Raw genomic sequence first — 15,686 nt, 5'->3', positions numbered from 1 at the left:
AAAGTTAATAAAATACTTCTATTTTTTACCTTTTCCCAGTGCATTTTTAATGTGCATTTTGGAGGTCATATATAAATAGCCAGACACAAATGGTTTGTGCTCTGCTGGTGGTATATCATGATATTTGGATCTGTTCTGATTGCTAAATGATGAACAATGGATTTATATTTGTGTGAAAGTGATATATACGTGGTAAATTGCAAAGCCAAGCTGTAAATTACATTTTTCTTGAAGTTTTATTGTCTTGTCTGTTCTCTGCTCTTCATTTTATCTACCCCAGGGCTCCCCTTAACTTTCTGAGTCCCTGACTCCTATCAGACAACAGGGATTTCAAAATAAACCTATCTAACATAGAAATGTTGTGTTTCCTTTCTCAGATGTGACATTTCCCCCAATTTTCACCTATTCAGCATTCGAGTTAAATAAAGTAAACCCATCTCCTGAACCTGTTTGCTGTCCATAACTTCTTTGATATTTTATACACACCTGTGTAGTAATTTATCAGGTTATACCTGACTAAACTGAATGTTGCGCATCTCCTTCAGTGCTCTTGGGGGGAGGCATTGCCTTCCTTCAGATACTTGGATTTTCAATCTTGCTCCTTAACACCGAGGTGTTAACATTGCTTAAACCCCCGGCGTTTTCTTTGCTGCCGCCAATCTAACTCATCCATTGACGCATCCACGCCAGCTGTCACGTTTGGGCGTTTTTCCAACAGGAATGACTTGATGGCACATTCCCGCGTCGATGCTGCTGTCAGTAACAAACTCTGATTGTTCCTTTCGTTACGCTGCAGAAAAAATTCCTCAGGAGTGGCCCAGTGTGTGGGTCTCAAGCTACCATTAAGGCTGCTGTTTACCATTAGTTTAACAGCTACATGTATTTCTTAATGCCATTTAAAATCTAGTGCTTAATCTGTCTTTAAAGTCTTAATGATTTTTTTTTTTAGTCTGAAGCATTGCTGTTGATGCAGCCCTGAATTTTGCTGATTTTTTTGTTTGTTTTGTTTTTAAGTTTTAATTTTGTCCCTGAAGTCTAGTTGGGGCAAGAAACAGTAAAGACTTAAGAATCAGACTTTTGGGGCTTCTCCAGTGGCCCTGAATCAGCAGGAGCCTTTCTGTAGCTGGGGAGGATTTTACTTTAGCAGAATTTGCAGACTTGGGAAGCCTTTGCATTAACTTCAGTGGCTTAGAATTAGATTTCAGCAGCCGAGTAACTCCGCAGAATGCTGAAAGCACAATGACATCCCTCTAACACAATGTCTCCAAAAGGCAGATGAAAGAACAAGCCAGAGCATTTTGATTTTACTCAGATTTACTTATGGTTGCCTTGAAGCAGCAGCATTTTTCCTCTTTTGTGGGGCCTTTAAGCCTGGAGCCTGAAGCTGTTCTGTGCAGCAATTTAGCAAAACCATTCAAGTCTAAGACTTAATATCAGTGAACATGAAGGAGATCGACTAGTGATGAATGAGGTCTGAGTATTTCTGACAAGATTTCCTTCTTTCCTGCAGGTTGGACAAAGTTTGCTCGGTTGACGCGGGCCCTGACGAACAGCCGGAGCGTGCTGCAGCAGCTGACGCCGATGAACAAGGCTGAGGTGGTGCACAAACACTCCCGGTTAGCTGAAGTAAGTGGGACGGACGCCAGCCTGCTCCCTTCATAAGGCAGGAACAGATGGGGGGGAAAAAAACTCCTAACTCCCATTAATAAATAATATTTTTAGAGGAAAATATTTCCCAACTCTGATTTTTTTTTTTTTTTTCATCATCTCCTCTGCTTATCCCAAAGCAGCACTCTGTGCCAAGTCCATGTTTCTGGGACAGGTCATGCTCTTTCACTCATGAAAACAGTCTCCATAGGTCACTTCTACTTACATGGCCCTATTTCTGTGCATGCAGTTCTCAGTTTGCTGGTTGTTGCTTAACTTGGGGTGCCCAGTATGCTCTTCTACGTGCTGTCTCACAGCAGCATGGAACCAGACTTGATGTCCTTAAGCCCTGTGGATGGTCCCTTACTCTCCCAGGGAAATGGGATTGTTTGAGAAACCTCTTTGGAAGTATCCCTGTCTGGGTCCCTGGGGTTGTACAGGCACACTGACTACTTAATCTTGACTTTCTTGCAAAGTCATTCCTGCAGTATTTTGCTCATCACTTTTTTCTTCAGAGCCGATGAAATGAACTCTTTGGCAGGTTGCAAACATCTCCTTAACAGTGCAGATGGTGCAACAAGTGAATGCCTTCAGGTTAACTGATGAAACAGAGGTACTGTTTTCATCTTCATGTCCATTGGTAATGAAAAATATATGGGTCAAAAATATACGCTCAAAATATATGGCCTACTGAAAATGACAGCCTAGCCACTTTGTGCCAGAGAGCTTGTCCAGTGCTCGATGCTAAGAACTGGTAGCAGGTTTAAATGTTGATTTTTTTTTTTTTTTAATTTTTTTTTTTGTTCCCTTTCTAGTTTTAGAGGACTTCGATAATAAAACCTCTACTTAAAGTAAACTCTAATTTAAGTAGAGCTTTTTTTAAAATTTAAGTAAAATCAGAATGGAAACCCTCAGTTTTCAAGTGTTGGCAGTGTGATGTTTTCCCTTGAATTATCCCATACCAATAGGTTGGATGACTGCTGAGTTACTCTCACATCTTCCTTTTCTAATTCGTGACGTTTCAGTTTTCTGAAAATCCAGTTATTTCCATTATTGGTTTAGTCTGGAGAAGATATGGTAACAATATTCAAATAAGTCTAAAGCAGTTGCATAGAATGAGGAAGGAAATTTTCACAAGACTACTATAACTAGAGAAAAAGTAATGGCATTAAGTTACAGCACGGAAGATTTAGACCAGGCAGTAGGAAAAGCTCAGGTAAGGGAGAAGGTTGCACTCGGGAATAGGTTGCTTGGAGAGTGTGCAGTCTCCTCTCTCACAAGTCATTTAGAGCTGCGAAGTGCTTTGTGGGCAAAGTGCTGTGAGGAACACAGACTGAGTGGAGGTACACATCACTGTACAGGCCCCACTTTCCGTACTTCCATGCCTGAGGAAGAGTGCTACCATCACCGCTCATCCCGTGCAGAACATACTGCCCAGCTTTATTAGGCTTAACAGTTATCAGCCATTTTCATTAGTTGTATACAAGAATAATTCAGAGAGTCGATGAATGCAGCTGACTAACAAGATATTGTGTATTCTTTAGTGGTTTAAAATTAAAAATTCATGCAGCATGAAGGAAATAATCATGATAGTTCAGTGGCCTCCACAGCCACTTGCTACCTACTCACCATGTCAAACTCAGCATGATATTATGTTAAGAATAATAATTATCCCTTTACAGCATCATGGGAGCTCCTAAGCACTCCACCACCAGAGGCACAGGGAACTATGAAGCATATGTTCATCACATTCGGCCTGAGCCCTAAGCAGCTTATTATTCCAGCTATAGAGAGCAAGTGAACAAGGTGGGGAACAAACAGGCCTGGAGAAACCGAGGAAAGAAGTCCCAGGCCTGATTTATCATGACAGTAAAGTGTTGACCGCAGATGAGTCCAAAGACATAACTGGAGATAACCACCAGATTACGAGTCAAAGCCAGAATGATGTGTTAAATGCAGGGGACAATCTTGGCATCGGAAGAAGTTTCATGGATTTGCACAAAGGCTGCTGTGAAAAAATGACTGTATCGATCCTTGCTTTTATTCCAGGGAAGGACCCGTGGATCCACCAGCGAGTTCAGTGTGCCACAGTGGCCAGCTGAACCTTGCCCACTGGCTGGTTATAGGAGTGCTGTTAGTCAGGCTTGTCCTGGTCACTGGGAAAGGGACACCTGGAGTTTGATATTTTTATGGGTCTCAGCAGCGGTTTGGCATCTGTGAGGGTCTCTGACGAGTGCCATTGGGACCACACTGCTAGGTGTGCGTTGCTGTTCAGCTGGAGCTCAACTTACAGCTTTGTATTAAACCGAAGCTGGTGTGATACGAGGCTGTTGGCAAAAGAAGCAGCCATGGTCTCCTGGAGGTCTCTGCTGCACTCTCGCTGCTGTCTGTGTAGTGGTCAAGCGGTTTTCTGGCCACAGGATAAATTTGTGCAACTCAACTGACTCTGTAGAAAACAAATAGCTAACTAATGTAACAATAAGTTAGTTTTTCATCATATCGGTTTAACTGACTTTTGTTACAGGTCATGATTGCTAAATCTGACCTTAGGGAGGGTGGGAGCAGGTAGGCAGAAGTGGGCTTGCATCCCATCGGGTTACAGCCTGATGTGGGGCCAGATTAGACATGTTGGGAAGCCACATCCTCCAACACAGAGTGAGAGGCTGCTGTTGTTGTCCCTTAGCGATTTCTGAAGAACAGATTTTCAGTAAAGCCAGCCTTTTACTGCCTGATCTCAGTAACAGCTTTCTCGTCTTAAAAATAAGACTGCAAATAATTAATGGAGAATCCATATCTGTGGTACTTGGGTTCATATTCTTAGTTGTTGTTTATTCAGAGCCATTTACTCCTCTTCATCAAGGAAGCATCCTGTGTTTGGTCATGTTTACACATATGACTGCTATTTGCAATCCAACTGTCCCTGGTGCATCAGCTACGTTATGGGACAGGTGTAGGGCTGAAATGAGTTTTAAAGTTGCTGGAATTATTTATTTTATCCCATGCAGACTTGAGATCCCCAAATGTAAAAGGTGTTATTAGTTCCAAAATACACATGAATCTTTCAGTTGTCAGCACAATATATTGCTGCGTTGTGCGTTCCTTTGTGGTTTTGTTTCTTGTGTTGGACTGAGATAGGAGGTAATAAGATTAGCTGGAGGAATGTCTTAAGTGAATTTGGCTTGGTTGCTTTGCAATGTTTCCAGTTCCACATTTTACAAAGGTGCACATGCAGGAGATTATAGTCATATGCAGAAAAGAAAAGTAATTACAAGAAATAAAAGAGAACCCACTAGTGATACTGAGCTTGTAAGAGCAATAACTTTTTGAAGAAAATGAGAAGGAAGCATGATATTGCCAGGGTGTTAGGGCAGAAATTGTGCACGCAAGGCTTCATTTTAGAAGGAGGTCAGCCAGCAGGGCTGAAGTCTGGTTTACCTTTGATAGGATATTGTTCTGGTTCAACAGCGGTTTAAAAAAGAGGTCAGGCACGAAGGAGTAGTCTTGTAACACTTCCAAATATGAATGAATACTCATGTTCATAACTGGAGAGCATAAGCTGGTGTGGCAGTACCCGCAACCTGTTTATGGAGCCTCTCTGCCCTTGCTATTGGCATGGTTTCCCCTCAGTCCATCTGCAAAGACCTCTCTTTGCTGATGTGGGGGAGCTGCCCCCACACTTTCTTAACAAATTGGATAATTTAGAAGCTGTGGGTTGACTTGCAATGTCCAATGAACGCAGTCCCATCTTTGTACTGCTCCTTACAGAAATCCGTAAGACCCCTTATTGGATCATATTAACTGAGAACAGTAACATTTGCTTTTCTGTCTTTTACAGGTTCTCCAGCTGGGCTCTGATATTCTTCCTCAGTACAAGCAAGAAGCTCCAAAAACTCCACCACACATTATACTACACTATTGTGCTTTTAAGACCACTTGGGACTGGGTCATCTTAATTCTAACCTTCTACACAGCAATTATGGTTCCATATAATGTCTCCTTCAAGACAAAACAGAACAACATTGCCTGGCTCGTTCTGGACAGTGTTGTGGACGTTATTTTTCTGGTTGACATTGTTTTGAACTTTCATACGACCTTTGTTGGCCCTGGTGGAGAGGTTATATCTGATCCCAAACTCATAAGGATGAACTACCTAAAAACGTGGTTTGTGATAGATCTTCTGTCCTGTTTACCCTATGACATCATCAATGCCTTTGAGAATGTGGATGAGGTAAGCAATTGTAGTCTGCCTCAAAAGGATTGTTTTAATTAGAAATTAATTTAGGAGCATGCTCCCAGGCATCTGGCAGCGATAAGAGGCAACTGAAGCTCTGTGCAAATGTGGAGGAATGGCTTTAAGCTGCTGGGCTTTACCTGTGCAGCATTCCCAACTTGGAGAAGGGGTGTCTTATGATATCAGTACCATGCGTGCACGAGTACCTTAATGGATGAGGGTTTTAGAATCCTTTACTTGTCGTGAAAAAGCATCAGTGCACGCCCATATCGAAATGGGCTGGACCAGCTGGGCTGTCCCCCTGCCACAGCCTCCCTTTTCAGCTCATACCCAGTGATTGCCTTTAAGCAGTCCTAATCCATTGCAGGGCAGACTAATATGGCTTACGGTAAATAATCAAAACTCTGTATCTGCTCTGGCTGAAACTGGTGGCCAATTTGCCACTGGCTTGTATGAAAGTAGAGAATGCCTCTGAATGAGCGTTTTTAAAATCCTGGCGCAGGATTACTTTTTGAGCCATGCTGTAATTTTCTTTTTTTTGTTGATGTCTTTTTAAATGATTGAGAGGGAGATTTATCTCCATTTTTTTTAAATGGTTCTTGAGCTGGTGCTGGAATTTTAGAAACCGGTTGAGGAGAGAAAACATAAATATCTTAAAGGGATGCTGAATTAAAGCTTTTTAACTGCTAAATGTATTAAAATTTATGAAATTGAGCTTGCAGCCTAAGACAATACAGAAAACAAGCAATAATTACAACAAATAATGCATGCACAAGTCAGTGTAGAGAAAATTCATTATTAAAATACATCTATAATGGCATTAGGACTTGTTTTAATTTTTCTCTAGAGCCTTTTATCTTTAGAGCCATAAACAGATGAAAAAGCATTTGTTCATTTTTTAACATTTTAACAGTTTTTTCTTGGAATGTTGTTGAGTGGTTACCTTTTTTTTTGGTGGGGTTTTTTTTTTAAATTTGCAAATTCTGCAGTTATATATCCTCACTGTATAAAATCTACTTTCTTATTTTTTAATGGAGTCTTTGGTGCAGATTTTGTAGAGCTCCTTTAAAATTCAAACCTTGTCTCTGTGCTGAGTACCACCATCTTTTGACATTGTTCCATTTTATTTATAGCAAATATGACAGAAGTGATAATACTTGGAGCTTAAATTCAAGATCGTATGAGGGCTGCCCGTCTGGAAGCAGGTTGTACAGTCAGGCTGTGTAAGGAGGTGGTATTATCAAGGTTGTAAATATAATAGAGCTTTTTAAGATAACCAATTTCAGACTAAGAGGAACCTGATTTTTATAAAAATGTAGCGTTATCTCCAGTTTTGTGCTTTATATGTAAAACAAACAGAAAATTTCTGTGCCCAAGCAGTACAGATTTAAATGATGAGCTTAGCATCTTTCTGTAACAATTTCTTATAGATAGGAAATAAACCATCTGCAATATTTGTGACAGTGAGGAGAATCATTGGCATAGTGCATTATAATTCAGGCACACTTGAAGTGGCAAATGTTAAACAAAATGTAGTAACAATAACAAGGTATCATGAGCTCCAGTGATCCTAGAGCTGCTATCATTTACCTTCAAACAAATGAAATATCAACTCCTGTTTAATAAGAGAACCAACAGTAACATTTCTTTCTCATGAAATGGTGTGTTATGGCCCTGGAGCCTCCAGCAGACTTTGGAGTGTAACTGCTTATGTACTTGATTTCAAACCCCTCCAACTCCAGTTTTCCCTAGTGCCTGAAAAGAATTGAAGTGATTTTGAAAACAGGTGCGTAAAGAGTCAGTTCTTTCTCATTGAGTCTATATTTTCCCTTTTCTCTGTCTTCCAGGAGAGTCTTTTTCTGTGTGTGTGATATGTCTTCATTTGTGTGTTCTGTGTGGTTGTAATTATTAACGCTCTTTATCTTCATTTGACTTTTAACCTTAATTTTAACTGGTCCTTCTTTTCTGGGATTTAACTTTTTGGCCCACTACAGCAGTGTGCTCAAACACTGTTCATAGTCAAGTAAATCAATACACTTAATTTGGAAGAAATATTCTGACTGATTAAAAAGGGAGTATTTCTCAGGCGAGTGTTTCTTCCTTAAGGCAAGTAGGAGAGGACAGTTCTTTTAGCTCTTGGTTCTGGTGAGTTTTGGCCCTGGGTGTTGGGTAAGGACGTTTGTCTTTAGCATTGAAGTTGGTGATTGTGGTATTTGATAAAAAGTTAACAGAAAATCAGAGCTTAGCAGTAAAGACCTTGGGGGCAGGCCCTGATGCTCTTTGAGTTCTTGGTATGGTGGCGAAGGATGGACCCAAATCAGAGTGAATAGCCCTCAAAGCCAGCTGAATGAAAGATGACTTTCTAAATTTCCCTTTTCTGTCCCACCTTCATCCCTCCTTTTTCCACATAAAGCATCAAATGCATTTTTGTTAGTTGTTAGGGGACAAGGTGAGTAGGACACCATTGCAGGCAGTTTCTTTTCCTCCTTCTGGGCAGGTCTGTCATGCATAAAGAAGAATATGGCCAAGGAAGTTTAGTTTTGTGCCTCTCTGGTGTAGATGTGGACTACTATATGTGATACAGGTGCTTGAAGGTTCTTGTGCACGGGCTGCTCAGTCCTTGCATAAGGTGCCTTATGCGCTTGACTGCTATTTAACAGTGTCAGAATTAAGGAGATAAATTGAGAGATTAGAAAAAGAGGTTTGAAAAAAGGAAATGTGCATTTTCTTGCTGAGGGTTGGAGTTCTTCAAATGCAGTCACTCGTGGCCAGAGCAGGAACAGTGTCATTTCCATCATGGACAACGTTAGGCCAAGGCTGGAGTCTTGTGAAATTCTCACCTGAGGCGAACATGGCTGCAAATCTGAATTATCTTGTTGTTGAGTAGATGTAGAGCCTCAGTAGAAGAATATGATTAAAAAAGATTATGAAACACAAATTGAGAATTGGGGGGATTAAGATGATTTGAGGCAGAATTGGAGGTGTAGGTTTCCGTGCCTGGAGTTACAGAGCCAGGCTGTTACAGTCTGCTCGGGGGGGTTTGGATGTATGACAAGGAGGGGGAGAGGTAAGATAATGAGAGAGATCTTGCACAGCATCGAGTGATCTAAATTGATGTGATGGATGAGGAATTAAGTGGCTAAGTGGTATTGAAAGGGTAGGAAAACAAGGCAAAATAGGCTGGAGAAAAATGAGCTGAGAGAGGGGAAAGTGGAATCCTTAGCGGGATCCATACTTTATTTAAGAAAATTGGTAGGATGATAGTCCTAGAAATCGGAAAAATGCATGGCATTTTTTCTAATTGTGAAACGTTACTTGCACTGAAATGCATTCTGGCTAAGCCACAGCCATACAGAAAACCTTTCATATGTAGAAGTGTGAGAAGGGACACTACAAAACATACTGAGGAATCCAGACAGTTTTCAAGGTACAAACCAGAATGGAGGGTGTGTGCTCAGTCTCTGAAACTAGGCTGACTATTTTTTTTTTTTAAGTAAAAGAGTTCTCTGAAACTTCAGATTTAGTCCAAAAGTGCAGATCTGTCTGTCTCTTCTTCTAAATTAAAAAAAAAAAAAAGAAAAAAATAATTTGGAGTACAGGGGCGTATGGTGCTTGGTTCCAAAGATTTTGGTCCCATGAAGTTCCTATTGTTATTAGGCTGTGAAGTGTGTAGCGACTGGAAGTTTGATTTTTGTCTTGGAGTTACACGTCACTTGTACTGATTCTGATTTTTTCCCCTGAGTATTTAGCTGTATGTAACAACTCTTTCCATTGGTGTATGCACCATCACTTAAATTTCTAAAATCATGGCTCCCTACTTTTGAAGCTAGAGATTTACATTACCTTGAGGCTTAGCCTTTTTATGTGTTCTGCCTACTAGGGAGAGACAAATATTCAACTTCTGTCAGTCTGGGCTACCAAAAGGTTACAGCGTGGGTAACCATCAATTCCGTACAAGCCACAATTATCAGAGTCACACTGTGCTGAAATTGTCAGCGCATAGGTTTACAGTGTGCCTGAGGATGCTGATCCCATTGCTTGTTCAGATACGGTCAAACCGTGCTACCACTCCCTTTGGGACCAAATGCATGGATTTACACCCAGGGAAACCAGGATGTTGTGCAGGCGCTTGCCTCTTATCCCCACATGGAGCCATGCAACCTGGAGCTGGAAGACCTCATGTACCCACGCTCAGGTACAGGCATGCTCATACAGTGCTGCCGAGGGCTGCATCTGAGCCTCTGTAAATTAGTATATAGAATAACTATTCCCAAGACTAGGTGGATGGACAGGCTTTTGGCCAAATGGAAAATGCTTCCACAAATTAAGTGTTAAATACAGCTGAAAAAGGCCCCTTAGCTATTTGGAAAAATGTTGGTGCCTTTTTCTTTTTCTTCTCTTCTGGGAATTTTCACGAAGATTCTTGAATTACTGAGTGTGTAGTGAAACAAAACCTAGAAGCTTGATCTCATCTCTGACAGTAACATGGCCCTAAAATGACATGGCACATATTGCAAAGAATGGGACCAGAGGTCAGGATGGTACATACAGATAGCCAAATAGATGGTTTTCAAATCAGTTGTATAAAAGATCATCTTTTCTGCAAAAACTAGTTTTCATGAGCCAATGGCTGGAACTAAAAGCAGACGAATTTAAATGACCTAAAACTCTGAAGTTCTATGTCTGTTGTTTAATAATTTAAGACTACATGACCCAATGGCCTTTAAAATTTAGTGATTTGTGCAGGACATATTAAGGCACAGAATCCTTGTAATTGTAATCTTCTTTTAATTGCTATTATCGATCTATTTCGGCGATGGCAGAAACTACTTTGCATCACTGCAGTTAATAGCAACTAAAATAGCAAAGTCTGTACATTGAAAGCAACTAAAAGCTGATACAACAAGTTTAGCCAGTTTGGCCATATTCACATCTGCTGTGCTTTACTGCAAACATTCCCTTTTCAGGAAAGGGGAAGATAAATTGGTGTGTTTCAGGAAGGTGGTTTTGGCTCTGAAATAGGTAGCTAGCAGTAGACTTTTTCTTAAATCTAAGTGGTTGACATGGAGAAAATAATTCCCAGAACTAAATCCCTGCTGTAGACGAGTGTTAAAGTATGATGAAAACTGCTAGCAACATAACAGAGGCACTAAGCCTGGGACCTGGCATTTTCCCCTTTGTTATGCAGTCAGAAGGCAATTAAATATGAAGAATACTGTCATCCTGCTGTAGTGTGCAGAAACCTGCAGTATAATAATGCAATGGCTTGGTTACCGTGTCCAAATATAAATGTATCCACCTTAGGCATATATTATATAGGTGGTCAACCATATTCACCTCTGTCACTTATTCACCCCTATCACCCCTATTGCATTTAGTTGCAGAATTGCACCATGGCATACTGAACTACAATTATATGTCTCGGTGGTCTTTTTTGCTTTTTCTTTTTTTTTTTTTTTTTTTTTAAATGTGTTGTATATGTTACTGGGAAGCAGATGTTGGGTTCAAGCCATTTAATTTAATTCAAATCTTTAGTCAGAGCCATATTAAACGATACAGAGTCCAGTTGGGGCAAACTGTGTGTGGAGTACTTTCAAGGGAAGCTTCAAGTCCTGTGTGATCCCTTCACTCGCAAAGGAGAGGAAGGCTTTCAAAGGAGATGAGGCAAATGAAATAATCTGGTCAGATACTTTCTGAAATAATGGGAGTAGTGAAAATCCACATTACCGAGATTGCTGTGGACAGCTGTCAATGGGAGGAAAAGAGTCACAGGCTTAGGGACGGGCTCTGCACAAAATGGAGCCAAGGTACAGCCTTGGAGAAACTAACTGCATGGCTAATATTAGAAATAGTAAAGTTTTACTAGTGAGACAGCCTTGTAACTTGGTGTGAGTCTGTATTTTATTCAAGACTGGGTTGGTGTTACGTCTACCCCTTGGTGTCAGGGATATGTAGTTCCAGCAGTACTTGCAGAAACATTGCAGCTCAGGTTACTCTCTCCAGATATTTCTTCTCTTTTTATTCCTATATTGGCATAAGAAATTTGTAGTGTCTTGCTGTCATTGAACTATTAGCTAAGTTCAGTACCCTGCTCAGAAGCTGTCCCAACCGATGTGACACAACTTCCTCTCCCTCCCATAAAGTGAAAATTATCAGATTTCATGATATCATTCTCTTTTTTTCCCCAGTTGGGTACGCTGATGCACTAAAAAATAAATAGTGCAAGATGACACATCCCCCTCTTAACTTGAATCTAGAAGAAATATTTTGAAATCAAATATATTTGAAATTCTTTTTATAACCACAGTTATTCACCATTTGAAATGTACTGCATTGTGTAGTTGTGCCATAAACCATTCACTAGAAGTTTATTTGTAATGTTATAGCTTATTGACATTTGTGTTAGGGGGAAAAAAAATACAAAAAGCTCCCCCATCCTTCTGGAAAAAAAGATAAATCTCAAGCAATAAATTTAGAGGTGCTTTCAGAGACTGCATGAGAAAACCTGCTTGCTTTCTTTTGCTGTAAGGACTCAATTTTGAGGTCATTGCAGTCACTACTCCCATTGCCTCCAGTGGTGCAGGGTCAAGTATTAAATGGGCTCTGCTTGTATCTGGACCCATGATCTAGATAGCTTGTGCAGAAGCAAAGCCCTGTACTCCCGTGTGGATTTACATAAATGAATGAAAGCCTAAATTCAGTTCTTTAAGTGGTGATAAATCAGAAATGTTGCTTTTTTTATTTCACTCGTTCCAGCATTTGATTTGTAACTATGCGACTTTATTACACTAATTGTTTACCTGAAATGAAGGGTTTCTGAGATATGTTGGAAGATTTATTTTAACATTAACTCCAGTAAAGAAGCATTAAGGAGCTAACCTGGGATTTTAGAGCTGAGCTCTATTGAAGTAGCTAAACTCAAAAATTTCTTTTGGGAATGATTTGCTGGTTAAATTTCCAACAGCCTATACATCCTCCCAAACACTCCTCCTGCACTGCACAGAACAGTGCATACCTTCTGGGTATGTGCCTGCAGGCTCACCCGTTCATGTTGGCAAGCCTCACCGTTTCAGGTGTTCCCAAAATCTGTAGGCACTTTGTTTTCTTTCGCATTGCATACCATCATGTAACAACTACTCAGCGCAGATTGCTCAAGGTTTACAAAAATGGTGCCTTTTTCACTGCTTCAGTACTAAATGCTGAGCTATACCTTGCTTTTACATAATCAGCTAAGTGATTCATTTGGGTGAGATTTTTTTTGTGTGTATAATTACTTCTGGTGAGGGAAAGGTAATGAAAGTTTTGCCCATGCTTCTTTTAATAAAGTATTTGGACTGTGGTTCAAAACGTACTAAGCATGGGATTCATCTGATGAAACACAGGGCCTGGCATAGTCCACAAGGAGATACAGGCACGTTTAGGGTATGGCTCCTCATGTTCTAAGATGCATCTCCAGAACAGGGCAGGGTGACTCCTCAGACCTAAAACACCTATTTCTCACCATTGACTGTAATGACACGCTAGTGTGACTGGCTCAGATGCAGACCGCACCGCGGTATGGTTTGGGCTGAGATGAGAAGCATCCTGCCCTTGAGACTGTATTTGCCTCACTTCAACTTTTCAAAGGATAAAAATGAAAGCAGAAAAAAAGAATAGGGGTAAAACTCACAGGGACATTTTGAGTCACTGAGTCATTGGCTTTGGTGGGCAGGTTCGTTGTAGCACCCTTCCCATAAACCGGTCAAAATCCACCTTAACTTCTGGTGTCTGCAAATCTGTCTTAAGTTGCGGTCTGCGCTTTTGTCCCTGTGCCAGCCTTCCTGGTTAAATATTTCTTTTTGTTCCCTCATGTTTATCTCTTCCATGTGCTACGAAGAGCGTGTCCCCCCACCCCTGCATAAACACGCCTATTTTCCTTTCCTTATTCTAAGTAAACTGATCTTGTCTAGAAACCTCATTTATTAAATTTTATGAAAATTTTCTTGGTCGTTCCAGCTGGCTCTCTCTGCATGCAGTTAAGTTTGAACACATCTCATTAGGGCAGAGCTGTATGTATTATTCCAGGCTGAAAATTCATCTTCACTTTGTAATTGGGGTTTGGCTTTTCCTCTTGATAGTGGAAACACTCAGCTGATCTGTCCTGGAACTGGATTAACCTCTTCTGTGAGTGCAACCCACTGATTTCTCTGAATCACTGTGGAATTAACCCATATACTCAAATATTTCTTTTTCTCAGTAACCTTCAGCTAAAGATCTTTGTAGTTATAGAAATTTTTGTTAATTTGCCCTGTAATGGATGTGTTGAGACTGTGTATTGTTAAGCTTTATCACATTTTCCTTTATTCCCACCCAGTTATTCTTTGCACTGACAGTGTGTTCCAAAGGTGTTTTATCAGCAGATTTTGTGTCCATGTAAGATTTCTGCTTACTTCACTAAGAAACGAGGGAAATCACCAATAATTGCCTCTTGTAACCCTTGTTAGACTTCCTTTTAATGGTTTTGTCCTGGTTTCAACTGGGATAGAGTTAATTTTCTTCATGGAAGCTAGTGTGAGGTTATGTTTTGGAATTGTGGTGAAAAAATGTTGGTTTTGCCATCCTTTTCACAAGTTCTTCAGTCACCTTACAATCCCAGTTGTGATCCCTGTTTTTTCTGTGTTTCCTAACAATTTCACCCCTTGTGTTACTGAAGTATACAGTATTTTCTTTAGAAAATGGTATGTGTTATCAGAGAAAGCTATCAGGAAAACTTGGCTAGATCCCAGCTAACCTAAGCTTAGCAAACCTATTGCTGCACAGATTGCATTTTGATTTATCTCAATGTTTTTAATTACTCTTTCCCTTAACGTTTGTTCAGGTAATGTATCTGTTTATGTCTTTTTGATGCATTAGCTTTTCTGGAAAACATCAATATCATCTTTGAAAACTGAAGCTAAGAATTAATTTAATTTTTAGCCCAAGCCTGGATTATTTTTACTTCATTGCACGTTGATTACTTTTGTTGGTTTGTGTTTTTTTTTTTTTTTTTTTTAATTTATGAACGTGAAGAATCTTTGGGTATTTGTTTCAATGTTCTTTACATGGAAGGGTTCAACCTGACGTTTGGCAATTCTCACTTTATCCCTATTCCTTTTGCCCTTTCAGGTCTAGCTTTCTGTTGATCAGTTTTTTATTTCTTACATATTGTCAGTTCTCTGTTTCTCTTTTCTTCCTTTGGGTGATTATTTATGCATTTATAACTGATGCCCAGCTTTACAAGTTTTTCCCTTTCTTTGAAATACAACCTCTGGATATTTTCTGCCTTTCAATGTAAGGACATTCCAGGTGTCCTCTGCTGCCGGGTGTCTGACTCTCCTCTCTCTCACAGTCCATTTGTCTTCACTTATTATTGTCTATAGTTCAACATACTGTCATTTATAATTTACCAGTTCTTGCTCTTTTGAGATCAAGAACCCCAGTCCAGTTTACTTTGTGATTGTTCATTTTTTTATGAACTGATTCAATTCCTTCTTCAAGCCAATGAGGCCGCCTGCAAAATCCTATCAGAACCAAATGTAGTGTAGCATCACTTTCTGTGGAGTAATGGGCTGTTCAATGGAGAAATAAGCATGCTACTGCATCTACAGAAAATCTACTGTTATTAATAGCATTTATTCTCCAAGCTCACATCAAGAAAGATAAGTCTCACATTGTGAGTTAGTGCTGCGTAATATCGATCCCTGTAATAACATAGTACAGGTTTGGATGCTGCCCAGATCCGGACTATCCAGACTTCTAAGGATGGGGTTAATTCCTCCTGCCGTACGCT

The 15,686-nt window shown here is 40.1% G+C and overlaps 1 protein-coding gene across 1 annotated transcript in view; it reads left to right on the top strand.

Annotated features, from left to right (window-relative positions):
• KCNH5 (potassium voltage-gated channel subfamily H member 5) overlaps positions 1-15,686 on the top strand; it is a gene marked incomplete at its 3' end in the record, with an annotated part of 164,145 nt that overhangs the window by 40,165 nt on the left and 108,294 nt on the right. The window contains exons 5-6 of the mRNA XM_082000469.1: positions 1,511-1,626; positions 5,483-5,875. Coding sequence (XP_081856595.1) covers positions 1,511-1,626; positions 5,483-5,875 — 509 coding nt within the window. The remainder of the gene's footprint in view (positions 1-1,510; positions 1,627-5,482; positions 5,876-15,686) is intronic.

The sequence above is a fragment of the Phaethon aethereus genome (genome assembly GCF_964289735.1).
Source record: "Phaethon aethereus genome assembly, chromosome: 5".
Taxonomy (NCBI): Eukaryota; Metazoa; Chordata; class Aves; order Phaethontiformes; family Phaethontidae; genus Phaethon; species Phaethon aethereus.
This window is presented reverse-complemented; position numbering and strand designations above follow the sequence as displayed.